General features: G+C 43.9%; 3 protein-coding genes and 2 pseudogenes across 3 annotated transcripts; 3 read left to right on the top strand and 2 right to left on the bottom strand.

Annotated features, from left to right (window-relative positions):
• Nucleotides 1-6,966: 6,966 nt before the first annotated feature.
• On the bottom strand, nt 6,967-8,010 carry LOC120686549 (annotated as a pseudogene).
• A 2,427-nt stretch (nt 8,011-10,437) lies between these two features.
• Nucleotides 10,438-14,740, top strand: LOC120684672 (L-galactono-1,4-lactone dehydrogenase 1, mitochondrial). Its single transcript, XM_039966549.1, has 6 exons — nt 10,438-11,169; nt 11,771-12,021; nt 12,122-12,304; nt 13,076-13,478; nt 13,987-14,124; nt 14,327-14,740. The coding sequence occupies exons 1-6, from the start codon at nt 10,561-10,563 to the stop codon at nt 14,495-14,497; spliced, it is 1,755 nt and encodes a 584-aa protein (XP_039822483.1). The 5' UTR covers nt 10,438-10,560; the 3' UTR covers nt 14,498-14,740.
• Nucleotides 14,741-14,865: 125 nt separating this feature from the next.
• LOC120684673 (DNA-directed RNA polymerase V subunit 5A-like) lies at nt 14,866-17,674 on the top strand. The gene is made up of 4 exons (XM_039966550.1): nt 14,866-15,272; nt 15,819-15,995; nt 16,340-16,453; nt 17,222-17,674. Exons 1-4 carry the CDS (start codon nt 14,928-14,930, stop codon nt 17,345-17,347), a joined length of 762 nt encoding a protein of 253 aa, XP_039822484.1. The 5' UTR covers nt 14,866-14,927; the 3' UTR covers nt 17,348-17,674.
• Nucleotides 17,675-17,686: 12 nt separating this feature from the next.
• LOC120684674 (two-component response regulator ORR9-like) lies at nt 17,687-19,597 on the bottom strand. Its single transcript, XM_039966552.1, has 4 exons — nt 19,227-19,597; nt 19,032-19,109; nt 18,853-18,923; nt 17,687-18,104 (listed from the first exon to the last, which is right to left on the bottom strand). The coding sequence occupies exons 1-4, from the start codon at nt 19,422-19,424 to the stop codon at nt 17,846-17,848; spliced, it is 606 nt and encodes a 201-aa protein (XP_039822486.1). The 5' UTR covers nt 19,425-19,597; the 3' UTR covers nt 17,687-17,845.
• Nucleotides 19,598-22,398: 2,801 nt separating this feature from the next.
• Nucleotides 22,399-25,342, top strand: LOC120686544 (annotated as a pseudogene).
• Nucleotides 25,343-26,904: the final 1,562 nt, after the last annotated feature.

The raw sequence follows: 26,904 nt of genomic DNA, 5'->3' as shown, positions 1-26,904 counted from the left end.
TGGATTGGAACTTGGACATTATTTTCCCTTCTTGTTTAGCTGCTACTGCTAGTAGTTTATCTCTATTAGAGTAAGGATTTGTGGTGATTGTACTGTTTATTAGTTTTGATATGAATGTTAGCTCTTATCTCCTTATCTGTTCCCATGGCATGCAAGTCCACAAATTGCTTTCTGAGAACACTTATTGCTTTCTTAGTATGTGAAACAATTGTTTGCTGCAAATAATTGCTAGCCTTGCCATGCTAATTATATGGGAAGTATGCAAGGAGCGGAACGCCAAAGTCTTCAATCGACAGAAGTATGGAAGGAGCGGAACGCTAAAGTCTTCAATCGATAGGAAACTTCGGCAACCATGCTGCTGGAGAAAATTACTGTTGGATAACAGCAGGAGCAAAATATTTGGGATTTGTAATTGCGAGGTCGTAATTTTCTTTACAAACTTTGGTTGTACTCCTTCCACTTTTCTTCTATATCGATGAAATAGGCACCGTTCGTTCAAAAAAAAGGAGAAACAATTGTTTGCAGAGTTTTTGTGATACTCTCACACTACTGATTCTTAGTTTGTGTCTATATGCTAGATAGGGGGCTTAACAAAACTAAAAGTGTAAGGAAGTGTATTTCTGTGGAATATTGGTAGCTGTTTTTCAGTAGTTTATAGTGATTTCGTGTATGTAGTCTTCATTAGGTTTATGCTTGCAATTTTAATGGTTCTACTATGCTATGATAATGTTTTGCGAACCCATAGCTGAGGTGTGTTAATTAGCCTTTTTGGTTTTGAGCAAGGCATGCTTGGTACAACCTCTAGGATTTGATTCTCAAGGATCTTCTGTAAAGAATCACTAAAATAGTTTTGTTAGTGAAATCCAGTGTATGCCTTGAATTTTCAGAATGCCACTTATTAGATGTTGTATAAAATGTTTTATGAAGATATATTCCACTTCATAGGGCTAGGGTATTGAACCTTTTCTCCTATTTCAGAATTTTAGTGTTATTGAGACCAGATGGTTGCCAGTGAATACCAGAAGGTGGGACATGCCACCTCCTCTAAGGTGCTTTAACTGTCCTGTTGGCCAAGCACAGATGATGATGACATGCTGTCAAGTTGCACTATGTGGAGACTGTGCAGTTGTCAATCCCTGTGGATGCCCCGAGTCCTGATGGGCGTGGTTGCTCCAGGGCAAACCGCAACTGACCCATCAACCCAAGGTTGCAGTAATGGAGCACCAGTTAATCCATTTGTTCCTAAACTATCTGGTTTGGTGCCTCATTGGTTCTGATGGGTCAAACCACCAATCACGACAGCACTAAGAGAGAGCTTGCAGTAGATGGCAGCATGATAGAGGCAGCGAGTTGGATGGCGGCATGATAGAGCCAGATTAGAGCACTATCTCTGCAAGCGGATTAGGGGGTTGGATCGACCCACTGGAACCTATTGGCTATCGAGGTTCTGATCCACTGCCCCTTTGTTGTTTTGTTGGTTTGATATGGGGCTCGTTAGGATTGTTTCTATGGTTCGGTTCGATGAACCATCGGATCGAACCGGACCATGCCCATCTTTACCACTGCGTGGCAGGAAAGGCGAGGGTTCCCAATTCCAATACTACCTGGGTACTGGATACCGGATGACTATAATCTCAATAACCCGATCATGCTTGGGTACCCGTGATGGCTGCGGATTTATGCAGCGATGGCTAGAGACCATGTGCGCTTTTGCTTCCTGTGCCTAGAGCACTACTTCCATCTCCCTTAGGCAATTTTATGTCAGTACCATTGGTACGAAACTGCAGGTCGTACTTGGCACCGGTTTCACTGTCGGGTTATACAATATCCTGGCAGCATTAGGCTCTGTAATCTGAGCTCCCCCCTTATCTCCTGACAGAAGGAAGAGGATATATAGTATGTAGTCAACATATCACGCCTTTATCACCAATAGTGATGGATATATATTAGGATACTGTATAGATCAGACAACTACTGATTTCGACATCTGTTTTGAGTCATTCTTATTGTTGAGCAGGCTAGACATGAAAATTCCTAGCTCAGGATTCTTCTTGTTGTGCAGGCTAGGCATGGAAATTCCTAGCTCAGGATTCTTGTTGTTGTGCAGGCTAGACATTGAAGAGGATATATTGTATATGATTCCTACTTGCTTGGCTTGCCGGTATGGATGTAAAGTCAACATAGTTAAGAAATTCAAATACTTGTTTTGGTTTTCTTTTCCTATCCATTCAAGAGTTCCATGATATACAATATCATGGATGCGTACAATGTCGAGAGTTGCAATATAGTGAGGATTTCTACCTACCTATATATATATATTAGCACTACTTGTTGGAATTTATCTGCTTACATTGTTGTTCTTATATCATTGTTTGCAATGTCTCAGATCATTGAAAAGAATCATATGGTTGAAATTATCAAGACTTTATCCTTTACACATTGTTTCTGAACTTCTGAAGGATGCCAAAATACATCTCACAATTTTATTCTATTGAACTTGTAGTGATAGCTGTTGTAAACCGAGGTGGTCCTAATACCCCCTATGCTGAAGACCTACACCTAAGACACACCAACTCACTATAGAGTAGATTAGTTTTTTAATTTCTAGCTACTTAGTATAGGCAGAGCCTACTAACAGATGAAGCTGGCTTTCGGGAGGCAGAGCCTTCCTACGATGAAGCTCAGACCCTTTGTGATCCCGGGTGGCAAATCCAGCCTACGATAGATCACAGCTTATACACTAAGTACTTAGAAATTGGGAGACTAACACTCTACAAGGGAACTCAAATATTCATTCACAACTCAACTTGATACAACACGAGATGACACTTACACTCTTTATGTGGCTATCCTACCATGACACCACTACACTACATGGCAACCTTGCCATCTCCTACTTGAGACCCCTTATGCCATAGTATGGCAAGGCGGAGGAGGACACCCATATTTATAGGACTTCATTATTTATATGGTGTTGCCATGTGTCCATCTTCTACACTCTTCTATATTTGTAGAGTTTTCTCCATCTTTATCCTATCATACAAATATCTTTTCTCTAGAGAATTCTCACTTCACCATGAAGCATAATAGCAATTACTCATACTTACTCTAAACTCTTCTAGAACCTTCTTGCCTTGACATGATCTTATCCTTATGCATTGCAAAGTTAGTTTCTTGTGACGAGGAGGTTCCAGAAGAAATCCTAGAAGACGAGGAGGAGGCACAAACTTCAAATGAAGATAAAGAGGATTCATCAGTGAAAGCCAAGAGCCCATGGAAGACCGGCGTACATCATAGGACACTGGAGGACCCTCAATTGCCACAAATGGAGCTTAAGGAGCCTATTCAAGAACTACGGAGAACAACAAGGAAGATCAAGTCTAATCCAAGGTATGCAAATGCTGCCTTTGTCGATGAGCCTATACTTATTGAGCCATCTTCATATGAAGAAGCACCAAATGGTCCTCAGTGGCGTAAGGCGATGGAGGAAGAAATTAAGGCACTAAATAATAATGAAACATGGGATTTAGTGCCAAGGCCAAATGAAGTAAAGCCTATATCTTGCAAATGGGCTGCTTGCAAGTCTTGGAAGTTGTGACAGATGGATGACAAGAACGCATTCCTACATGGCGAACTTGATAAGGATATCTATATAGAGCAACCAAGAGGCTTTGAGAGCAAGATCTACCCCGAGTACGGGTGTAAATTGAAGAAGGCTCTCTATGGATTGAAGCAAGCACCACGAGCATGGTACGGGAAGATTGGTGAGTTTCTGGTTTTAAAGTCACTCCATCAGACTCTATCTTATTTGTGAAGACCAAGGATGGTAGACTAGCAATAGTACTAGTCTATGTTGATGACTTAATCATCACCGGGGACTATTCTGAAGAGATACAAAGGACAAGAGAAAATCTCTTAGTCCGGTTTCAAATGAAGGAGCATGGAGAGTTAAAGCACTTCCTTGGACTTGAGGTGGAGCGCATAAAAGAAGGGCTATTTCTGGGTCAACATAAATATGCCAAGGATCTTCTACAAAGGTACGGAATGATTGACTTCAAGCCCATGTCTACTCCTATGGATCCCAATGTGAGGCTACAAGAAAATGAAAGGGAAGGACTTGGAGGATGTGACTATGTATCGACAGCTGATCGGGAGCCTTATCTATCTTACCCTGACTCGGCTAGATATTTTCTATCCAGTTGGAGTGGTCAGTCGATACATGAGCAATCCAAAGAAGCCTCACCTTGATGCAGTCAAGCGCTTCCTCAGATACATTAAACGTACCATCAATTTTGGTATTCTATACAAGGAGATAAAGGATTGCCAAGTGATGGGATATTGCGATGCCGATTACGCTGGAGATTGTGGCACACGACGATCAACCACATGATACTTCTTCAGTCTTGGGTCAGGACCCATATCATGGTGCAACAAGAGACAACCCACTATGGCATTATCAAGTACTGAAGCCGAGTATCGATCAGCAGCAATGGCAGCTCAAGAAAGCACCTAGCTTAAGCAATTGATGGAGGATCTTCATCAGCTAACGGATTATCAAGTAAGGATTTTCTGTGACAACTTATCCTCTATATGTCTAGCGGAAAATCCAATTTTCCATGCAAAGACCAAACACATAGAAGTCCACTACCATTACATAAGGGAAAAAATCCTTGAAGGTGAGATCGAGATCGTGCCTACAAAGACAGATGAGCAATTTGCTGACATATTCACAAAAGGTCTTAACAAGATAAAATTTGAGAAGTTTCGAGAAGCACTCGGCATAGTATGCAAAACAAGTTTGGATAAAATTTTGTCTTGAGGGGGAGTGTTGAGAAAGAGTGCAAGACAAACTTCTAGAGTCTTCTTCACAATGTAAGAAAGAGATATTTTCTATGGAGCACTCTAGAATTAGTAATAAATAAATTTAGAAAATGTTAGAATGTTTAGAAATTCTCTAGAAGGGGACACTTGTCTAAATATCATGCCCCCCTTTGGCCTATAAATAGAGACCCGCTCCCTTGCCTTGACATCCATCCAAGAGCATGGTAGATAAGAAGGGTGAATGCTAGGATAGCCATAAAGAGATGGTGCGTTGTATACTCTTGTGCAATACTATTGTGTTGTAATAAAGCAGGTTGTGTTGTAATAAAGCAAGTGTTTTGTAAGTATTAGTCTCCCACTTTCTAAGTACTTAGTGTATAAGTTGTGATCTATCATAGGCTGGCTCTGCCATCCGGGATCACAAAAGGTCTTGGCTTCATCGTAGGAAGGCTCTGCCTCTCGAAAGCCAGCTGGCTCTGCCACCCGGAAGCAAGAAGACGGCTCTGCCGTCGAAAAGACCTTATACACTAAGTAGCTAGAAATTGAAAAGTCTAACCGACTCTAGAGTAAGTTGGTGTGTCTTAGGTGTAGTCCTCAGCTTAGTGGGTATTAGGGATACCTCAATTCCCAACAGATACAAAAGGTTTTGGGATGCTGTAAAAGGTAAAATGTTGGACTGCTCTCACATATTTGGACCCAAGAAAGTAACTTTTACAACAGCTGTGGAGGGAACCTTTCTCTTCAATTTAAGCTACACAAAATCAAAGCCTTCCTGTGCATCAAAAGCACATCAAGTGTCTGTTATCATAGATGGTAGGGAAGAATGGAACTATGAATTCAGGAACAGACACGACTTCTATGAGTTTAAGCACAAGCATTCTGATTACATAGTACATCTAGAGCGCTTAATGATTGACATCTATCCGGACTACAGTGTTGAAGCAAATAGCACCATTTGGTCATGGAAATACTCTCTTAGGACTTCCAGAGTCCAAGAATCTTGTAAGATACTTTTAGAATTTGATGGAAGCTCCTCAACATCTCCCCAGATCCAGGTTGCTTGTGGTGTCATCATCAATTATACATGCGAATCATGGAAGTTTCATCTGGCACACCACTGGAATAGTTAGTTTGTGCTTCACCCAAATGAGAATTATGTTCCAATAACCTCCTCAACACTTGCCAAGAATTGAATTTATGCAAGGCACACAAAGTAGTGATAAGTAGGTCTGAATTTTAATTTCCTTGTTCAAAATAGAATTGCAATACATACACGCTATCAGTAGAACACAAGGCCACCTAACATGTCACATTATGAACAAAACCCTGAAACCTATGGATTTATAAATTGTTTTAGCAGAAAACTGCCATTACGGACTTAATATGATTTTGTACGAGCAAAATTCAGAGGACATATCATATCATTCATACTGATGTTAATCTACAACCTAGTAGCAATGTTCACAGCTGAATTACAAACTTCTAAGCACCATGGAGTGAACAGATGGATATCATGAAACGATATCACTATAAAAAAAATCCAAGCTGTCAGTGCTAGATTCCATAAGCATCTTTGTAAAGTAAAGCAAACATTTCTTTTCTTTCTTTACCAGACTCGACCTGCGAGGGGCTAGCCGTCCCCCGGGCATTCTTATAAGAAGGAGGCCTTCTAACGCAAACCGAGAAACCCCCCGAACCCCGGCTCTTTCTGACCTTGGGTCTGGTGCCATTTCCTGGAACCGTTACCCACTGGGCCGGGAAAACGTGACGCCAAGCTGGGCCAGGCTGACTACACAGCCCAAGCTATCAGGAGCACAGCGAGGGGGTTTTTTTCCCCATAGGCGGGGAAATTCGCCCCGGTGGGGGTTCGAACCCCCCACCTGTGGAGTGCCGCCGGTTGCTTCACACCACTCGGGCTAACAACCTTAGGCTTTCTTTACCAGACTCAACAACACTAGACACTAGACACTCTTTAGACTTCCTCAAAAAAGAAATGGATGCAGTCACTCTGCCTAGTCACGTAGTTCACCACAGCTATGACCGAAGCCTGAAGAATCATCTACATATTTTCTTAGCATGATCGAAAACATCATCGTGACAACTCACATCAGCTTCCAGGGTAAGTTGTTTCAGACATGAGCCATTCTAAAGTATAGCTGCAGCAATGGCGATTTCAAAGTCACCACCTTTGAAGTCTTTTATATTGAACACTTCCAGATGCAGCTTCAAGCAGGGTAAGTGCTTGACCTCTGCAGGCCAATCATCGAATATGGCATCAACACTTTCACCATCTGATGTACCATCATTCCTTTGAAAAATAGTTCATGGTCAGTAAAGTTGATCGAGAAATAAAATTGACAATTATATTAGTGCACTTACCGAAAGAGTTAACTCCTTAAGCATTGTACAACTTTTCATTAGGTTTAGTAATGTCGACCTTTCCTTTTTCACTCGGAAGGATATATTCAAAACAAGCCTTCTAAGACTATGCAGAGAAGCAACATCCTACAGCCAGTGAAACAGAACATAATCAGATAAATCAAACATAAACGTCAACCATGCAAAGAAAAACCAAGTAAAATGATAGCTTACCGTCAGAGTGCTGAAATTGTTGATTGTGATTGATTGTGTTGAAAGATTCAGACACACATCTGTCAATACATGGGCGTTGCCAATCCAAACACTAAAATATGATTTCTTCGGGCGTGCCGCAACAAGGATTTTGTGCAGTTTCAAAGCATTTTGGACAGAGACCTTTTGAACGGTGGAATGCCAGATGAGCAGAACTTCAAAGGGTCTTGGAATTTAATCTGATTGCATCACCTTTATAAAAACCAATGTCCAGCTCCTTCAGATTTTTGCTCTGACTGACTAGTGCGTACAAGTCCTGAGAAGTAATAGCACAACAGGAAAGATCTATTGCACTGAGGTTGTCAACATACTGAAGGACAGTGCCAGATATCCTAAAGAAGCATATCCTGATCCTCCTTAGACTTTCACAGTCAAGATCATTGATTGGAAAATCAATCATCTGATCAAGCCAGCTAGAGTTCACAATAACTACTTCCTCAATAGATCAAACCATTCTTCTAGTTGCTCCATTCCATTTGTAATATGAGATGAATCAACCCGGAAGTATTTCACAGGCCCTGGATGACTTTGAAGAATAGATGTTATCCTCTGCATCATATCCACTTGAACTTTTATTGCCTTGGCAGCATGCACAATGTCAACATCATGGAAAATAAGGGGCTTCTTTTCCCATATTGTCTTCCATTGACTTGATCTGATGGAGCCAAATCTTGCAAGATCAATGCTAACATCATGCGGGATCACCTCAACAGATTCAGTGGATCCATTAGTTCCTCTTACGGTGTGAATCGATGTGTTGGCGTTGGTCCCATCACCACCCGAGTCACCTCTACCAAAGCTCTGATTGCAGGAAAAGACTGATCTAGGGGCCCTTGGAAGGACCAGGAGCACATCTTTTACCACATCTAGCTCATCGATGTTTTAGTGGCAAATGCAGCTATGGCCTCAGTGATATCTTGTTCACTAGGATTGGATATGTGACATTCTGCCACATGCTTCCTTAGGTTTTGAGCATGTCCAACTCTAAGATCACACATGAGCAGGTGAAGAACAATCATCACAAAAACTTCAAACTAAGCAGAAAACCTTATTCATAAAAAAAATCCATCAAGGTTGATCCTCAGCTCCGGTCACAAGCCTAAACCGTGTGTTGCTAGAATGCTGGGCAAGGACTTAAACAGTTGCCACCCAAACCTCACTACTGGATACTTGATGATTTTCCATTAATTAATAACAACCACAAGACCATTAATTAATAACAGTCACAAGGAATGGTCTACTATGACACAAAAAAAAGAATCAAAGTGCCTTCAAGCGACATTACCAATGCAATGCGAGTGAAAATATCCACAATTAAGGTTTCAATTTAAAGAAGGCAAGGACAACAGCTTATAACTAACCTAAATTCAATCCCCAGAACTCAGGAAACAGTAGCCACTCGTCCAAATTCCCAATTCCCCAATTAGAAAAGCGAAATTGCGGATCAACACCTACCCAACTTCCCCCTTCTTAGTAGCAATCGCAGCTAAGGTATCTCCAGCACACATACAAATGCAATGTGATTCATGAAAGAACAAGCAACTGCAATTCATACCTCAACAGCACAATGTGGCCTCCATTCACCTTAAACGAGTCAAGAACATGGCTCAACTAACCTAAATTTCAGCCCAGACCCCGAAACGCAGGTAACAATGCGCACTACCGGATTTCGCTTATTTGCCGAGTGCTACAGACACTCGGCAAAGCCTTGAAAACACCCAGCAAGGCTTTGCTGAGTGTAGCACTCGGCAAACAACACTCGGTTACTGTTTACTCGGCAAAGGCGTGTTTGCCGAGTGTGCAGACAACCCTCGGCAAAAAAAGGTAGATGCAATGGAAGGGTAACGGTGACGGGGACTTTGCCGAGTGTCTTAACGGGCAGGCACTCGGCAAAGGGGGTGGTTTGCCGAGTGCTGGGAGTCAGACACTCAGCAAAGAGATAAAAGGGCTATATATATATATATATATATATATATATATATATATATATATATATATATATATATATATATATATATATATATATATATATATATATACATATATATATATACATATATATATATATACATATATATATATATGTATATATATACATACGGCCGTACTATCGCACTCGGAGTTGGGGGCCGAGAGTTTTTTCGGCCGTGGATCGTCCGAGGAGTGCTAGACCGTACTGCGGTATTTATTTTTGTATTATTTATTTTTTGATTTTTCAAAATAAATACTTTAAGATTTTTTTTGCAGATCTGGCATCCTGCCACCAGTTCAACCAGCGGAATGAACATACAGCTAGATGAACGGATGGCAGGTGCACTGTAGTAAACGTATCACCGGTTCATCCGGCGGTAGGGAGGAATTCCACTTAATATCATCCATCCCTCCGGGATGCCACTCTCATCTACTATAGCGATTTCCGTAGGTAGTGTAGCAGCTTACCTCCAGTTCAACCGACGATATTGTAACAACTTTCTGTAGCATATTTTCAAAAAAATTATAACTAATTCATATGAACTCGGATGGAAATAAAATTTATATGAAAATTACAGACCTCGATGAAATCTCATCAAGCTCTATAATTTTCATATAAATTTTATCTCCATCCAAATTTATATGAATTAGTTATAATTTTTTTGAAAATATGCTACAATAAATTGCTATAGTGTTACCGGGTGAACTGATGGTAAGCTGCAAGTCTGCGGAAATCGCTACAGTACTCCTATCGCCGGATGAACAGGCTGTAAGTTTGCTACATTGCACCTGCCGGCGGTTTATCCAACGGTATATTTATTCTGCCGGATGAAATGGCGGCAAGATGTCAGATTGCAAAAAAAAACTTTGAGGTATATATTTTTAAAAATTAAAAAATAAAAAAATTCGTAATGGCCCGCCGGCGGGGGAGTGCCAACCCATATATGTATGTGGGTTTTATGGGCCATGAGCCCATCAACCACAACTAATCAGCCCACCTAACAAGACTGCAAACCTCATTGCTCTAAACCCATCGCGATCTGGCCGCTGCCGGCGCCGCCCGTCCCCGCAACGCCACCGCTCACTCCACGCCCGCGGCGCTCTCCCCTCGCCACCGCCGCGCCGTCCAACGCGACGATGCGGCACCTCCTCCTCTCCCGCCACCTCCTCCGCCGCGGTGGCAGCAGCAGCCCCACCGCCCACCACCTCCCCCTCCTCCGCGCGCTCTCCTCGGCCCCCTCCCCCATCTCCTCCGACGCCGACCTCCGCAAGTACGCCGGCTACGCGCTCCTCCTCCTCGGCTGCGGCGCCGCCACCTACTACTCCTTCCCCTTCCCCGCCTACGCGCTCCACAAGAAGGCCGTCCCCTTCAAGTACGCGCCGCTCCCCGAGGACCTCCACGCCGTCTCCAACTGGAGCGCCACCCACGAGGTGCACACCCGCGTCCTCCTCCAGCCGGACTCCCTCCCGGCCCTCGAGGACGCGCTCGCCACCGCCCACAGGGAGCGCCGCAAGCTCAGGCCGCTCGGGTCCGGGCTCTCCCCCAATGGGCTCGCTCTCTCCAGGGCCGGAATGGTTAGTCTCGCGCTCATGGACAAGGTGCTCGACGTCGACGCGAAGAAGAAGACAGTCACGGTGCAGGCGGGGATCCGAGTTGCGGAGCTAGTTGACGCGCTCCGGGAACACGGCCTCACGCTGCAGAATTTTGCGTCCATTAGGGAGCAGCAGGTCGGAGGCTTCATTCAGGTCTGTTGCAAGAAAACCATCAACTTTGTTAGTTGTTACTTCCAAGTTCCAATGAGCTGTTTTTCATTGTGTTTTTTATTAGGAATACTACTAATTAATTGAGAGTAGAATGAGCATTGACTAGGCAAGTTGGCACAAATTTGTTTGACGTTGGATTAACCACTTCAATTTAATATTCAAAATTGACTAGAATCACAATTATGTCAACATAGTAGGGGAAAAAATCATCACATAGCCTTCTGAGGGGATTGAAATGTGGAGCCAATATTTGGTGGAGTGGAGTGGAGCTAGTTGGGGTGTTTGGGTATTTTTTCGTGGAGTGGAGCCAAATTTGATGGAGTGGAGCTCTCCCAAACACCCCCTAACTAATGGAAGTAACAGAAGAGTAGGGATGTACATGACCGAGTACGCGGCTATACGTATAGATTTCACCCTGCATGGGTTAGTTTCCGATACCGAGTAAACTCTTCATATCCTAATGCCTGGGAGCTCCAAGTGTAGATGTAGCTGGTTCCAGTAACCCTTTGCAAATTGTGGAACTCTAACTTACATACTGAGTTTTGATCAATTAATCTATGGTTCTATTCATGATTGAACGCAGGTTGGTGCCCATGGCACTGGTGCAAGATTGCCTCCTGTTGACGAGCAAGTCATTAGCATGAAACTGGTTACCCCTGCCAAAGGAACGATAGAGCTATCCAAGGAGAAGGATCCTGAGTTGTTTTATCTTGCTCGCTGTGGACTTGGTGGCCTAGGCGTCGTTGTTGAAGTTACTCTTCAATGTGTAGAAAGACACCAGCTTGTGGAACATACATTCGTTTCCAATGCAGATGAAGTTAAGAAAAACCACAAGTAATGTTTCTTGGTGTCAATATTTATGTACATAGTATATACATGGTTTGCCTATGCAGTTGTTACATCCTCAGATTTCTTCCTTTCTCCCCTTATGCAGGAAGTGGCTCTCAGAAAACAAACATATTAAGTACTTGTGGATTCCTTATACTGACACAGTTGTTGTTGTCCAATGCAATCCTCCCTCAAAGTGGAGAACCCCAAAGTTGACATCAAAATATGGAAAGGATGAAGCATTACAGCATGTTCGCAGCCTTTATCGTGAGTCACTGAAAAAATATAGGTGCGTACATACACTTGTTATGGTTTGATAACCCAAGTTTTAATGCATCTTTACTTGCTATTCTCTTACTGAAGAATAAGACAAAATGTTCTCTCATTTAGAAATCGAACTGACTTTAATAATTCACTGTACTCTACTATTGTTGTATCCATTCAGATTTTAGTTTGCCCCTACAATTTTTTCAGTCTGAGTCTGTCAATCCTTAGGTTTCCTTCCCTTTATTGAGCCTTCATATAGAATAAGAGGTGATTCCAGTTAGGATAGTTATATCTGTCTGATGAGTGATACGTGAATTATTGCTATGTGTGTCGTCCTGATGGTGCAGTAGCACCTGCCAGGCATTGTCAGCTGAAAAGACAGTAGTTTGTGAGTGCACCTGCTAGTTCTGTTCTTCTCATTGAAGTTTTCTTTGTTTAATTACTCTCTGAGGAAGATGTCATTTATATGTAAGATTTGATGGATGTTTTAGGAGTTTCTACAATTGATATTAGGAAGGGGTGTTTCCTTGCCCTTTCGCTAAAAAAATCGGTGATGTAAGAAATGTAAGTTGAGGCTTTTGTGGCTACTATTTATTTAATTAGTAATTTAAAATACAAGCATAGAACCTGCAAACATTCCGTTCCTTTTGAAATTAGTAATTTTGTTAACCGTTTGATCTACTCAAATGAACTAATTTTGAAATTATGTAGTTCTCTGTGGAATTTTCTAGCTGTATTCAGCAATGGTATTTGTTTGTTTTTTCGCTTACACCACTTTATAGGTACTTTTCAGAACTGAAACAGAAAGTAATGACCCAGAAATAGATACACTTTCATTTACTGAATTGAGGGATAGGCTGCTTTCCCTTGATCCACTGGATAAAGATCATGTGATGAAAGTAAATAAAGCAGAAGCTGAGTATTGGAGGAAGTCTGAAGGGTATCGCATGGGCTGGAGTGATGAAATACTGGGCTTTGATTGTGGTGGGCAGCAGTGGGTTTCTGAAAACTGCTTCCCCACTGGAACCGTAGCAAAGCCAAGTATGAAGGATCTGGATTATATAGAGAAGTTGCTGCAGTTGATTGAAAAGGAGGATATACCCGCACCTGCACCAATTGAGCAGCGTTGGACTGCCCACAGCAAGAGTCCAATGAGCCCAGCATCAAGCTCTGAGGAAGATGATGTGTTTTCATGGGTAAGTAATTTGTTCTTATTCAATAGGTTTTTGTTTGTATGTTTAATCTGTGCTGCTGTTGCTACTTGTCATCACCTGCCTAAAAGCTCTTTTGTATCTTATACTAATTTGTTTATCATTGATATCTGTGATGGATAATTTGATTAGAATATATGATGTTTTACAATTCAAATGTGCTCTCTCAATATCTTCTGATTCTTTCTGCAAAACATATAGTAGCAGAACTTGCTCTTTTTCTTCCTACTTTGACAAATTTATGGGCAAATCTTTTCTTCTGTGTAGATGATATTACCAAATCGTTCCACTGTAATTTTGTTCTTTCCCGTGTTTCTGAGATAATCACATACATTCTGAAATAGCTGCACGTTTCAACTCTTAACTGCTTTGGAAAGTTCTGCACCTCCTGCATCTTCTAATAAATCATTATTCGTGCACGACCTGTAAAACCTGGCCCTCTTCTGTACCTATGTATAAACTCTCAGTGACCAACTTACTGGGATCTATGCAGGTTGGTATTATAATGTACTTGCCAACATCCGATGCTCGCCAAAGGAAGGAAATTACGGAAGAGTTCTTCAATTACAGGAGCCTGGCGCAAAGTCTCTGGGATGGCTATTCTGCATACGAACACTGGGCCAAAATTGAGGTACCAATTTCCACTGCTTGTTTTAAGATTTATGCAGACATTGTTTCTGTTCTTTAGACTTTGTTGAACTCATGGTTGAAAATAACATCAATCTGGTTAATTTCAAGAGAATGACCTCTTCACTTGCACGCATACCTGGCTTAGCTATTTATTTGCAACAAATTTCATGCATGGTGACTATTCTATCTCCATTTCTCCCTAGATTCCAAAGGACAAGGACGAGCTAGCCGAGCTCCAGGCCAGGTTGAGGAAGCGTTTCCCTGTCGATGCATATAACAAGGCACGCATGGAGCTTGACCCCAACAAGGTCCTCTCAAACACAAAGTTAGAGAAGCTGTTCCCAGTTCTGGAGTCTGTTCACCAGGCAAAGTAACGCTCGTGCTGGAGAGTGAAGACACAGTAACCTGTCATTCTGTCGTTGATACTTACTCAGCACTGTTGGTGGAATGGTGGTTTACAGACTCGTAGAGTTCTGACTTCTGAGATTTTGTTGGTGCCGTCACATCTCACATTTGTAATTCTATTCATATCTATCATCATGGTAGCATGATCTAATCGAACATGAGTTATACTAAACATTTGGCAGACAAAATAAAGTGACAGAAAATTACCGTAATGATCACAAACTTGCTATCAGTTTATTACTTGGTTTTGTTTTTTAGTGTGATTACTTGGTATTAGCTAGTACATGGGGGCTGGAATTGAGTAGGTTAACTGGACACTATAGTCAATTTCCCATCAGGCCATCACGTTCCCTTTTGTCCCGCTGGCCGCTCCCCCAGCCTACCCACCCAACACGAGAAATGAACCAGTTCCTCCCCTCCCAGCAATCGGCGCTCACCATGGACTTCGCGGACCGCACGGCCGCCAACGCCGACCCAGCCGCGGCCATCGGCGACGACGACGACGGCGTCCCCGAGGTATCCGCCTGCATTTCGTCGATGATCGACCGCGGGGGCAGCGTCGAGAGCCACCGCCTCTTCCTGGCGCGCCGCACCGCGCTGGAGATGCTCCGCGACCGCGGGTACAGCGTCCCGGAGGAGGAGTTCGCGCGCACCCTCCCGGAGTTCCGCGCCTGGTGGGCCGACAAGCCCGAGCTCGAACGCCTCGCCTTCTCCACTACTCTCGCCTCCGACCCGTCCAACAAGGTGTGTTTTTTTTTTCTTTCTTCTCCTTTTCCCCATGGTTTGTTCCTCCATTAGGATTTGTTAGATTCATGTTCTACTAGCTCGCCATATGCACCACATTCTTGTCCTGACTATCAGACCAGGCTTTGTATTCATGATTAATAAACCTCCCACAATTACTCATTACTCATTAGTGTGGTGGAATCCAGTTTGCTGAGACATGCATTGCGAAACTGAAGAGTTAGGGAGAAAGTAGGGTTTCATTTCTCTCATACCCTTTCTCACTGATTCATCCTTGCTGTTTTGTTGATGTTAGTTGTGATTGTCTGTGCGTTCTAGGAATATTATTGTTCCTGTGGTCATGATTGAGGGTTAGCACCATCCTGCAAGTAGAATGGTAAAATGCTTAATTTATCGTTATGTATCTAGAGCAGGTCGGTGATTGCATACATAGGTATAGTAAGAGTGCTTTTCTCGCTTATCTTTTTCATCCATAAGGTGGTTCTTTACATCAATCGCTCTTGTTACAGATGAGTAAATAATAGATCATAACTATGTGTTTTGCAGGTGAAAGTTGTGTTCTGTCCACCTGAACCTGTCAAAATTGCACTTATCAGGGAGATATATAACGGAGTCAAAGAAGAGAACTTGTCTAGACTTATTCTGATATTGCAGAGCAGAATAATGTCTAGAGCCAAGGAATCTATTAAAGACATCTTCCCATTTAAAGTTGACACATTCCAGGTTAGGTTTTGTCTGATATGTTGGTTGCTCTTCACATTTCGTTCAGTTTCTATAAGTAAAGAAGAACTTTGGACTCTTTTGGTTGTAACTATAACTACAATGCTCACACCTTAAGAATAACAGCAAGTAGCTTATATTGTCCTTTGCAACCACTAACGGACTAGCTGTACTGGCTACAGTATGTTTTGAATCTGAATTTTCACTATTTGTTCTTTTGTACATCATAATCTTAATGCCTGGTGCCTATTTGCAGCATTGTAACTTTCATCATGTAAAGTTGATATTTTGTTGTTTTATCGTATATTAATATTTGTTTCCAAACCAATGTGTTCCTCCATTGGTAGATCACGGAACTACTGGTGAACATTACTAAGCATGTCCTGAAGCCCAAGCATGAAGTGTTAACTGCAGGGGAGAAAGCCAAGCTTCTGAAGGAATACAATGTGGTGGATTCACAGGTACGTTCCTCTATAATTTGATGTTATAAGTTACTTTATAATCTCTTACTGCTTTGTTGTACTGGCATTGGAAGTCATGGTGCTACGAGAACTTTGTTACAACTTGTGGAATGCAATAATGCGGCCTGGTGCTGGCTTTAGGCTGTTGCTTTTCATGATACTTGCTGAGTTACTGTAATGCCATAATTGCAGCACTTGATCTTGTTTACAGCACGATCATGGCCATAAGGTGACTGCAATATCTTAGTGCTTTCTGGATGTCATGACTGAGACTAAAAAATTATGAAATTGCCAGCTGAGTGTCTTGACTTGGTCACATGGAAATATTTATGATAATTTGGTGAACACGGTCACTTATATTGTGCTCACAATGTTGTGTTTATGCATTTTTCATGGCATTGAAACTGACAATCATGCCATATTTTGTACGCAGAGTACTGTTATCATATACAGGAATGCTTGTTTAATTGCAATTGCAATGTCAAATTTGTTTCACTTTCTATTTATATAGGTTCTTATTATATATTGTAGGCTCCTTACATAATGATATGCAAAACAGAAAATAAAATTCTGTTTATAGTTGCCTCGGTGATAATGCATTTCACTTGTTTTGGTTAGTGGATCCTTATCATGCCTGAAGTGTAAATTCCCGCTTGTCATTAATAACTTTGGTGTTTCCCTTGGATATTTATTTTGATAGAGCTAGCTCAACCTGTTGCAAAGTAATTTCAGGCAACTTTACTGAAAATTGGTGCTTGTATCTTTCAGTTGCCTCGCATGCTGGAGACTGATGCAATTGCTCGCTACCACGGCCTTGGCAAGGGAACTGTTGTTAAAGTTACATATGACAGCGAGCTTACCGGGAACCATGTAACGTACAGGTGTATTTTCTGAGGGGGGCTGTGGTTTTCCATGGATGAAGTTTCTGATAAGCAGTTGGTAAAATAACTTCTCGGCAGATGATACTGCCCTTCTAGGCCAGTGTAAGCCCTACTATGTAGGATGAAGTTCTCTGTAAGGTGTCGGTAAAAATTGTCTTGCAGCAAAGTTGCTTCCCCACTAGGCTACTATATTGCCCTATGTTACACTTGTCTCCAGTCTAACACTAATCTTAGAAACAGTAACAAAGCTAATCCGGTTGTGAGTTATCTCAGTCAGTTTCAGATGCTTTTTGCAAAGTTGGCGTAAGATGTGTCCAATGACCTATTATATAGGCTGTTAGCTCAGCTGCCCTCTGATAACTGTTGCAGAGTCACTTGATTATATTGAAGAAGATCATAATATTTTGCAAATGATGGTTAACGCCTGTGTTACAAATCAGTAGGCCAAAATCTAAGTAAAACAAAAAACAAGGGAGAAAAGGGGGTTAATTCTCCTATAATCAGTTTGCAGCTAACTGTGCCTTGATCTGTTTGTCTGGGGCAAAACTTCTTCGTTGTCTTCTGCCTTTCTCTTGCGGCTGTTACTGCATTCGTTGCTGTTGCTGTTCGTGGGGTTACTGCATTCGTTGCTGTTGCTGTCGCTTTGCTGGTGCTGTTCCTGGTGGTAGTGCTCCTTGCATCTGCTTTTCAGTATGTGGGGCTTCAGCTTGCTCATGTCTGACAGCCGCACTGGCTTTAGGAAAAACTCATCTGCTCCTTCCTCTAGGCATCTGGTTCAGAACATAAAAAGCAGAAATGGGTCAGGGATTTCTCTTGTGATCATAAAGTATCATATGCAAGTAATAAATTCACATATAATCGTTTTATTTCGTGTGTTTTTATCTTTCACAAATTTTTTTCGTAGATATCATATCTTTTGATTCTTTATTTGACTCACTGTCCTCTCAAGTGTCTTTATGCTGCTTGTATATCGTGCAACTAGAAATAGAATAAACCCGGGCAAAGACGAGTGGTATTAGTGAGCTGTCTGCATCAACAAAACCTGTTTCATGGATACGGCAATATGGAAGATCTTCATGATCGATATGCGTATCATCACATATCTTTTTCGTTTATTTTAAACCAGACATGTCGAGATTATACTAGGACGGTGTGAGCTGTATCATATGTGTGGGGCGGTCCCTCTATTATACAATACATGTGACGCCAAATCATTAAGGATTTTGAGAGATTCCCATGTCCAATCTGGCCCTAAACATATCCATTTCTATATTTTTTTAATGGATATTCATTTCTATGTTTCCATATAGAAGAAAGGAACTTTAACTCTCCAAAAGTTTTCAAACCATGAAGTAATTTTCTGAGCAAGACCATGAAGTAATTTTCAAACCATGAAGTTGTTTTCCTGCTTCTACTCAGACACTCACTAATATTTCTGCACGCTTAACTTGGATTTGTTCTTTCAAAAATCAGGAGATAATCTGAAACAATAGTACAAAGATCAATAAGAATTCTCACCTATTGATTCTTGAAGGAATGTTCTCGGACGACATGATCACCACTGGGATGTCTCTTAGAGATGTTGATTCCTGCTTGAACAAAACAAGCATGCGTACATCTTTAGATCCTATTGTCTTGAGTGGATCATCGATGGACCATACCAAGAAACACTAGCTAGCAGAGAATATGGTAGCTACCTTGATCTTCTTGAGCAGATCATATCCTGTCATGCCAGGCATGCAGTAGTCTGTGATGATCAGATTCACCGCAACCTCCTGATAATCCACAAAACAGTAACAGAACCAAAACACATCAGAAACCTTTCTTCAGACTAGGAAGAACACTGCAAACGGTTCACTGATTTGTCAAGGAAGAGGAAGCCATCTCCTTACCAGCTGGTCTGCGTGAACCGAAACTGGTGGGCTGCTGTCCTCGCCATGGATCCCCAGGAACTCCAGCGCCTTGCTCCCGGAATCGACAGTGGTGACTTGGAAGGAAGAGGTCTTGAGGAGCCTCTCGATGAGCTTCCTGTCCGGGAGGCTGTCATCCACGGCCAGGACATGGAACGGGGTCTCTGTCGCCACCGCCATGGAAGAAACAAGAGAGCAGATGTTCTCCTGCTGGTGTTCTAGTACCTGACTATGAGGAGGAAGATGAGGATGCTATGCTACGAGCAGCTGCAGAGCGGAAGAGTTGTAGAGGAGACTAAAAAAGCAGGGAGGTATGCGTGCTTGGCATGAGAGGCTTGGCTTGCCTTTTGAAGGGTGTATGGTTGAGTTGGTATAGATATATATACAGGCACACATGAAAGGATTCGATCCAGGAGATATGATGGAAAGTAAAGGGAGGGAGGAAAGGGGTGTGACGACTACGAAAGAAAATCCCAGCGCGTGGAGAAAGCAAGATCCGAGGCGGATTTGCTCCAAATCTTGCCAGGAATTGACTCCATCTCCACTGAAGAATAGAATAGAAGAGATGGCCACCCGGGCAGGCAGGCAAGAGCATGATGAACCGGCCGGACCCTCTTTCTGGATCATCAAAAGGGGTCCACCATTTCCTCTTGTTCCCTCTCCCTTTCCCTACTGCTGCTACCGTATCTGGCTTTATTAGTTGGTTTCGAGTTCTTGACTTCTTGGTTTGTCCGGACGGATCGGATCGGAACGGATCGTTTTGGCGATCTGCTGGTGGTGAGTTGTCGTTTCTTCAGGTGTGCGGCCTCCTAGTTCGCTGCACCAAGTTGTTGCAAGTAAAAAAGAGAGATTTGCTGCCTCTGTAGCCACTTGCTTGTGATCCCGGGAGATCTCCAATCTGCAGGGACAACAGTGTTCTGTTTGCACAACTCACACATACGTATGGTGCACTTGCTGCTGCAGTGCTGCACCAGCAATCTGCACTTCTGCAGATGATATCTCTCGGTAAAAATAAAATCAGGCCGCGCAGATGGTGTCTCGAATTCTGAAATGCGACGCAGCAGCAACCTCGAGATCCAGCTGATGACGACGATCCTCGCGGTTGTCAGCAACGACGACTCTGCCCGTGCGTGCGGTCGAATCCCCAAGATCCGCAACGGAGGCGATACGGAGGTGGAAGAACGAGGCCCACTCGGTTCGGGGAGGGGGACGATACGAGAGATCCCCCCTGTCGCTTTCGTGATCGCCTTGCTTTCAGCGGCAGCAGCAGCAGCACGAGCGGCATGCAGGAGAGCAAGCAAGCAGCTGCGGGTGCGATCGCTTGCAGGAATCGAATCCGCCTCCCGATCGCCGCGAAAGCGGCGTCTCCCGGTGCCGGCGATTCGCTCCGGATTGCCTCCACGCGTCCCCTCCTCGGCTCTCGCTTTCCTTGCAGGCGGTCTCATCGATCGTCCTCTCGTCGGCGGCCGCTGCTTCAATCAACGACGTGGCTGCGTGGGCGTGTGGCTTCGATCGGCGCAGCCACGTTGGACATTCCGATCCAACGTGGCGTGGGAGATTCTGATCCAGTCAAACAAATCATCATCAGGCCATTCATTGTTTCGACGAAAGCATTTTTTTCTTGAAAAGGAGTTTTCTTTTTTTAAAAAAAGGAGCGATAAAAGCTACCTGTACGGTTGTACGACCTTTGGAAATCATTTTTTTCTGCGAGAGCCCAACAAGGACCAAGGAATTCAGATATAGCAAGCAAAAGAGGAGCAGAAAGGGGGGGGGGAGGATAATATGGCTGGGCTGCATCGCTAGGTGGGCCCGTGCAAGCCCAGTTTTTCACTCCACCTGAGCAGCAGGAGGAGGAAAAACTGGAAAGAAAAACTGGGCTCCTGCCCACAGGCCTCCCAGCAGGCCGTGAACTGGAAAGAAAAAAAATACTATACATCGAGCCCAGTATGTTTTTCTCCCCCAGCCCACAGGCAGAGGTCGCGATGAATTAGAAGGAAACTCGATGTCTTTTCGGCCCAACCGCACCACGTATGCGCTGCTAATCGCAAGTGATAGATAGTTAGATTGCCTCAAAATTAAACCGCGACCCGCAGAAAAAAAAATGCAACCGATGGTACATTCCCAGTGATTCTGCCGCGCAAGGGCAAGATGGTATCTTATATGTGCAAATTGGTGATTTTTAGGTGCACCTCTAACTCTTTTTAATTTAAAATTTTGTACTATTTTTTAAAATGAGATATTATTTTAGAGAAGAAATACAAAATTTTTAACTAAAAAGAGTTGAAGGTGTACCTAAGAGTCACTAATTGGCACACCCTAGTATCTTATTTGGCAATGTATGCTATAAAAACCAGCCTGCTGTGAATATTCGTGCAAATCACGATAAAAAAGACATCTAAATTAACCAAAAAAATCACACATGCAGATGATATGATAATATACAACCTTGTAAAATATCTTTTCCAAACTCTACTTCGTTTGTGAGATATAAAAATAACAAATTTCTAAAATTTATTATTTTTATATCTCACAAACGAAGTCGAGTTTGGACAAAATATTTTATAAAGTTGTGTATCATCATATCATCAGCATGTGTGATTTTTTTAGTGAAATTAGATGACTTTTTTGTCGTGGTTTGCACGAGTTTTCACGGTAGCCTGATTTCCATAGCATACGTTGACATCTTATTTTTGGACCAGTTCTTTTAGTTTCCCATCTGCCAAACACTTCCCATAATAAGCATAAAAACTACAATAACATCATTTTTTTGTGCCAAAGTACTTGTTTAAAGTTAAAAAAAAGTATAATTCTAGTCCTTTTTACTAAAAAAAGAACATTCATCGGGCTCACATGGTGTGTGGCTTCCTTCAGAAATACTAAGAAAAAAAAGAAACAAAAGTGGGCCCCCTATTGCCTTATTTCTTTTTACTCAAACATTCCTCACCCCTTTTCACCAACATGGCCACACTGGCCCCATACCCTGCCATGCATTCCCTTTTGGACCAAAGCTACATTGTTTTACAATAACTTTACTATCCAACTCCCAGAAGCTCAATATTCAACACTAAGATCTCCAATTAATAAAACTTGACAAAAAGAATTATCAGCCACCTACAAATACTGAAATACCCCCCACAAACATCCTCCATCTCGGATGCTGTCAAAGATTCTCTGCGCATCTCTCTCACTCAATCTCAATTCCCGACACCCGCACGCGCTCCCTCCGCTGATCCATCCACTCGCTCTCGCTCCCCACCCAGCCGAAGCCAAGCCGCGCACGCCCACGCCGCCCCTGGACGCGAACGCGAGCGGGCCGCCGCTGCTCCTGGCCGCTGCGGCCGCGCTGCTCCTCGCCGCGGCCGCGCTGGGCTGGCTCCTCGCCGGGCAGCACGGGGCTGCCGCTCGTCGGGGAGACGATGCGCCTCATCTCCGCCTACAAGACCCCCAACCCGGAGCCCTTCATCGACGACCGCGTGGCGCGCCACGGCAGCGGCTTCTTCACCACCCACGTCTTCGGCGAGCGCACCGTCTTCTCCGCCGACCCGGCCTTCAACCGCCTCCTCCTCGCCGCCGAGGGCCGCGCCGTCGGCTGCAGCTACCCGTCCTCCATCGCCACGCTGCTCGGCCCGCACTCGCTGCTCCTCACCAGGGACCCCGCGCACCGCCGCCTCCACGCGCTCACGCTCACCCGCCTCGGCCGCCCCGCGTCGCCGCCGCTCCTCGCCCGCATCGACCGCCTCGTCCTCGCCACCATGCGGCCGTGGGAGCCCGCCGCCACCGTCCGCCTCCTCGACGAGGCCAAGAAGATCACCTTCAACCTCACCGTCAAGCAGCTCGTCAGCATCGACCCCGGGCCCTGGACCGAGAGCGTCCGCCGCGAGTACGTCAAGCTCATCGACGGCTTCTTCTCCATCCCGTTCCCCTTCGCCCACCTCCTCCCTTTCACCACCTACGGCCAGGCGCTCAAGGTGCTCGCCCGTTTGCCTTTCGTTCCCCCGATCTGTTCTATCCGTTCCACATTGCATCTCCTCCTCTCAAGGTGTGAATGATTGTTGGTTCCATTCAGGCGAGGAAGAAAGTGGCCGGGGCTCTGCGGGAGGTGATAAGAGGATGGACGACAAGGTGGAAAATGGTGCCGCGAATGGAAAGGAGGATGACAAGATTGAGAAGAAGGACATGGTGGAGGAGCTTCTTGAAGCAGAGGGTGGGAGCTTCTCCGAGGAGGAAATGGTGGATTTCTGCCTGTCTCTGCTGGTGGCTGGCTACGAGACGACGTCCGTGCTCATGACGCTTGCTGTCAAGTTCCTCACCGAGACACCCACTGCGCTGGCGCAGCTCAGGGTATGCATCGTCAGGAATTTGTTTGGAAATTGTCAATTCTTTTGTTGGAATGTTCGGTGGTAAGCACAATCCTGGTGCACGTGTGGTGGTTGGTACTGTCAACAGTCAAATTAGCTTGGACATTGGGTTAGATTAATACGTCAACTGATTTCATAATATGTTATAATAAGACTGAATCTGCTATGAACGCAACTCCTAGTGATTTCTTCCTGGAACATTTTTTTCTTGTTTGTGCATAAAGGTGCCTTATTCTTTCCCATTTCTGTACTTGGAAGTGTGCCGACGTTATCCAACCGAACGGCCAAAAGTGAGAATCGTAACAACGTCATAATTGGACCGGATATGAATTTCGAGCCACCTGGTGAAACCTTTTTGCTTTCAGTTTTGAAGTTACATTATTGTACCTTGCGGTCCAGACCTTATTCTGCTTCATGACATGTGAGTCTGATTCCAGATATTTTCTGAATTTTCAGGAAGAGCACGAAAATATCAGAGACGTAAAAGGCAAAAATCAACCTCTGGAATGGAGCGATTACAAGTCGATGCCATTTACACAATGTGTAATATTTTTGGAGTCCTTTTTTTAAAAAAATTCTTTGTTGATGTACCATGCCAAAAGCAAAATGCTGTCTAGCAGTTTAATTTTTACAAATTGTACTGCATCATTTAAAATGAACATTTGAGCACAACTGGATTTTTTACATTTTGCAGGTGATAAATGAAACATTGCGTGTTGCTAACTTAATTAGTGGGGTATTCAGGCGTGCAAACACTGATATTCATTTTAAAGGTACTCTAATAGAAACTATCATCAAATTTCCCAAAATTTAACCGAGGATGTTCATTCATTTGTAACGTTCTGTTTTGTTCATCAGACTACATTATTCCAAAGGGCTGCAAAATATTTGCTTCATTCCGAGCTGTGCACCTTAATACTGAACACTATGAGAATGCCCGGACCTTTGATCCTTGGAGATGGCAGGTACTTGTACTTCCTTAGATTGATTCTGTTCTGCTTATTTTCAGCTGTGTGTTACCTACTGGCATATAAAAGTAAAATATTTGCATGCTGAGCTGCATATATGCGAAATGATTTCTCTAAGAAACATATTCAAACCAATTTGTGGTTGCAATTGTGCAGAGTAAGAATAAACTTCAGAATGCGGAAGGGGCCAGCTTGTTTACTCCCTTTGGTGGCGGACCTCGTCTGTGCCCAGGCTATGAGCTTGCCCGGGTTGTTGTTTCTGTTTTTCTCCATCATCTTGTAACACGCTTTAGGTAAGGCATCCATATCTACCAAGTTCCTACACTGTTTTTGGAGCCATAGGATGTTGATAATCTTATGATGGAACATTAATCTATCCGCCTCTTGCGTACTGGACGCCACTTTGATTGAACCGTGTGGTCTTGAATCTGCAGTTGGGAAGAAGCTGAGGAAGATAGGATTGTCTTCTTCCCCACCACCCGAACTCTCAAAGGATACCCCATCAATCTCCGGCGGCGACCAGATTCTGTTTTCTGACCTCGCATTAGGTTCCAGTTAACCTTATGGAGTTATGGTCAAAGTAAGAGTAATCATAGATAAGAAAAGTATCCCCAGTAGTTAGTGGAATTTTCTTCCTTTTTTTAGTCCCTTTTATCTGTAACTTGGTACAAACAGCAGTCGGCAAACTCTGTTTTGCTTGTAAAATGACTCAAAATCTGCTATGCAATGCGTACTGGTTACAGGTAACATTTTGCCGTGCATTATTTGGCTATCCTAAGATCTTGCTAGTCGTTTATATCGCTGTCCTAATAATTCACAGATGATGTGATGATTTTGTACGGGCAAGATGCTATTCTATCCGCAAATTATTGGCAAATGGGAGAGGCTGGTCGCTTAGATTTGTAGCGATCTTTGTCAAGCACATCAGGATCATGAACCTGTTGTGTTATATTAGTCCATAAGCATTTCTGTATCTGTCAGTTACCCAGCACCCAGGAGATACAGTGCAGATCCACTAGTGTGTGCTCTGTTCGAGTATCAGTGCATTCATCTATTGCTTGTAGTAAATGCTGCTCCAAAACTGTTGCATCGCAGTAGCCTGTGCACGAGCCTACAGTGTGCGATCAGAAGTTCAGAACAAAACTGTATACAATGAAAAGAACTGCCTGCGCAGAATCAGTAATCCACCACACATCCTGATGAACATGGCATGCCGTTGCCCAAGCTGCCCAGCAAACAAACAGTGGTGGCAGCAGGAACAGAAAAAAGAAACTGCTTGGCTACTTCCCTTCCCTCTTGATGAAGGATCATCGAGCGAATCACCACGCATCGACAGCGACCTTCGCCAACCTGCTGTGCTGTTGCAGCCGGAGACTGTACGTGCGTGTGCACGGGCGCTGGGTCGCGATCTGCTGATCTGCCCCCATCACTGGCGTACGTGATGGTACAGTGACGCAGGTTCAGATCCCCAGATCTTGAAACGAGAGGCGGCATGGGCCATGGCCATGGGGCCTCGCCGCTCGTGCACGCCGCCGGCCCCCTTTTCGGTGTGGTCGTCTGTTAGGCTGTCGCGGTCGCGAAAGGGAGGGCACCGTCGTGCCGGAGCAATCATGCAGCCGATATCCCCGCCATGTTCGGCCGGCCGGCCGGCCGGCGATCTGCTAGCTTTCAGGGGAGATCGATCGAGGAGGATGCTTCGTGAAGATGAAGGCACTGCATGCATCATGTGTCCATGCAGTGAGGCAGTGATCACAGCATTGTTGTGCCATGACACCAAGCTAATTAAGCAAACGAATGGACCGTGGCAAAAAGGGCTGGGCCCGGCGGCCAGCTTCTGATGAAATCATTGGGCTGCGTACCACCTGTGGAGCGTGGATGCACCATGCATGTTCCCGGGATCCACTTTGCTGCACAATACAGTGCGCAATGGCTGCTCCTCATCCACATCCACATGCATAGCTAACTACTTGATCCATCACGTAACATGCGCGTTCATGATTGCCAATCGTCGCAACTCTACTGTCTCGTGTTGCTTGCCGACATGAAGCTTCAAACAACCTACTGCACAGCCCGTCGTCAACCCTGTGTCAGGTTCAGACAGGAGTCGATGACAATGGCAACAGTCAAATCAAGCACCTGTATTTTAACCTTGTGTCAGATTCAGAAAGCGTGTCCACAATGCACACAATGAGACTAGCAGATAGTCGCATACAACTATGATCACAGGCTACAACTCTCAACTGAAAGCATCAGCACTTCCGCAAAGCTCTCGTACCGTCGTACGTATCACAGCGAGCAAGGAATCAAATCTACACACTTTTGAATCAGCTAAGC

The sequence above is a fragment of the Panicum virgatum genome, chromosome 8N (assembly GCF_016808335.1).
Source record: "Panicum virgatum strain AP13 chromosome 8N, P.virgatum_v5, whole genome shotgun sequence".
Taxonomy (NCBI): Eukaryota; Viridiplantae; Streptophyta; class Magnoliopsida; order Poales; family Poaceae; genus Panicum; species Panicum virgatum.
Note: the sequence above shows the minus strand (reverse complement) of the source record. Positions and strands in the feature narration are given on the sequence as shown.

Coding starts and splice junctions, on each gene's coding strand:
- LOC120684674 (XM_039966552.1), bottom strand. CDS start 19,424: ATGGCGGTGGCGACAGAGACCCCGTTCCATGTCCTGGCCGTGGATGAC. Junction 18,924..19,031: donor ATCTGCTCAAGAAGATCAAG/GTAGCTACCATA, acceptor TTGTTCAAGCAG/GAATCAACATCTCTAAGAGA. Junction 18,105..18,852: donor ATTCCTTCAAGAATCAATAG/GTGAGAATTCTT, acceptor GTTCTGAACCAG/ATGCCTAGAGGAAGGAGCAG.
- LOC120684672 (XM_039966549.1), top strand. CDS start 10,561: ATGCGGCACCTCCTCCTCTCCCGCCACCTCCTCCGCCGCGGTGGCAGC. Junction 12,305..13,075: donor GAGTCACTGAAAAAATATAG/GTGCGTACATAC, acceptor GGTACTTTTCAG/AACTGAAACAGAAAGTAATG. Junction 13,479..13,986: donor AAGATGATGTGTTTTCATGG/GTAAGTAATTTG, acceptor GGATCTATGCAG/GTTGGTATTATAATGTACTT.
- LOC120684673 (XM_039966550.1), top strand. CDS start 14,928: ATGAACCAGTTCCTCCCCTCCCAGCAATCGGCGCTCACCATGGACTTC. Junction 15,273..15,818: donor CCTCCGACCCGTCCAACAAG/GTGTGTTTTTTT, acceptor TGTGTTTTGCAG/GTGAAAGTTGTGTTCTGTCC. Junction 16,454..17,221: donor ACAATGTGGTGGATTCACAG/GTACGTTCCTCT, acceptor TGTATCTTTCAG/TTGCCTCGCATGCTGGAGAC.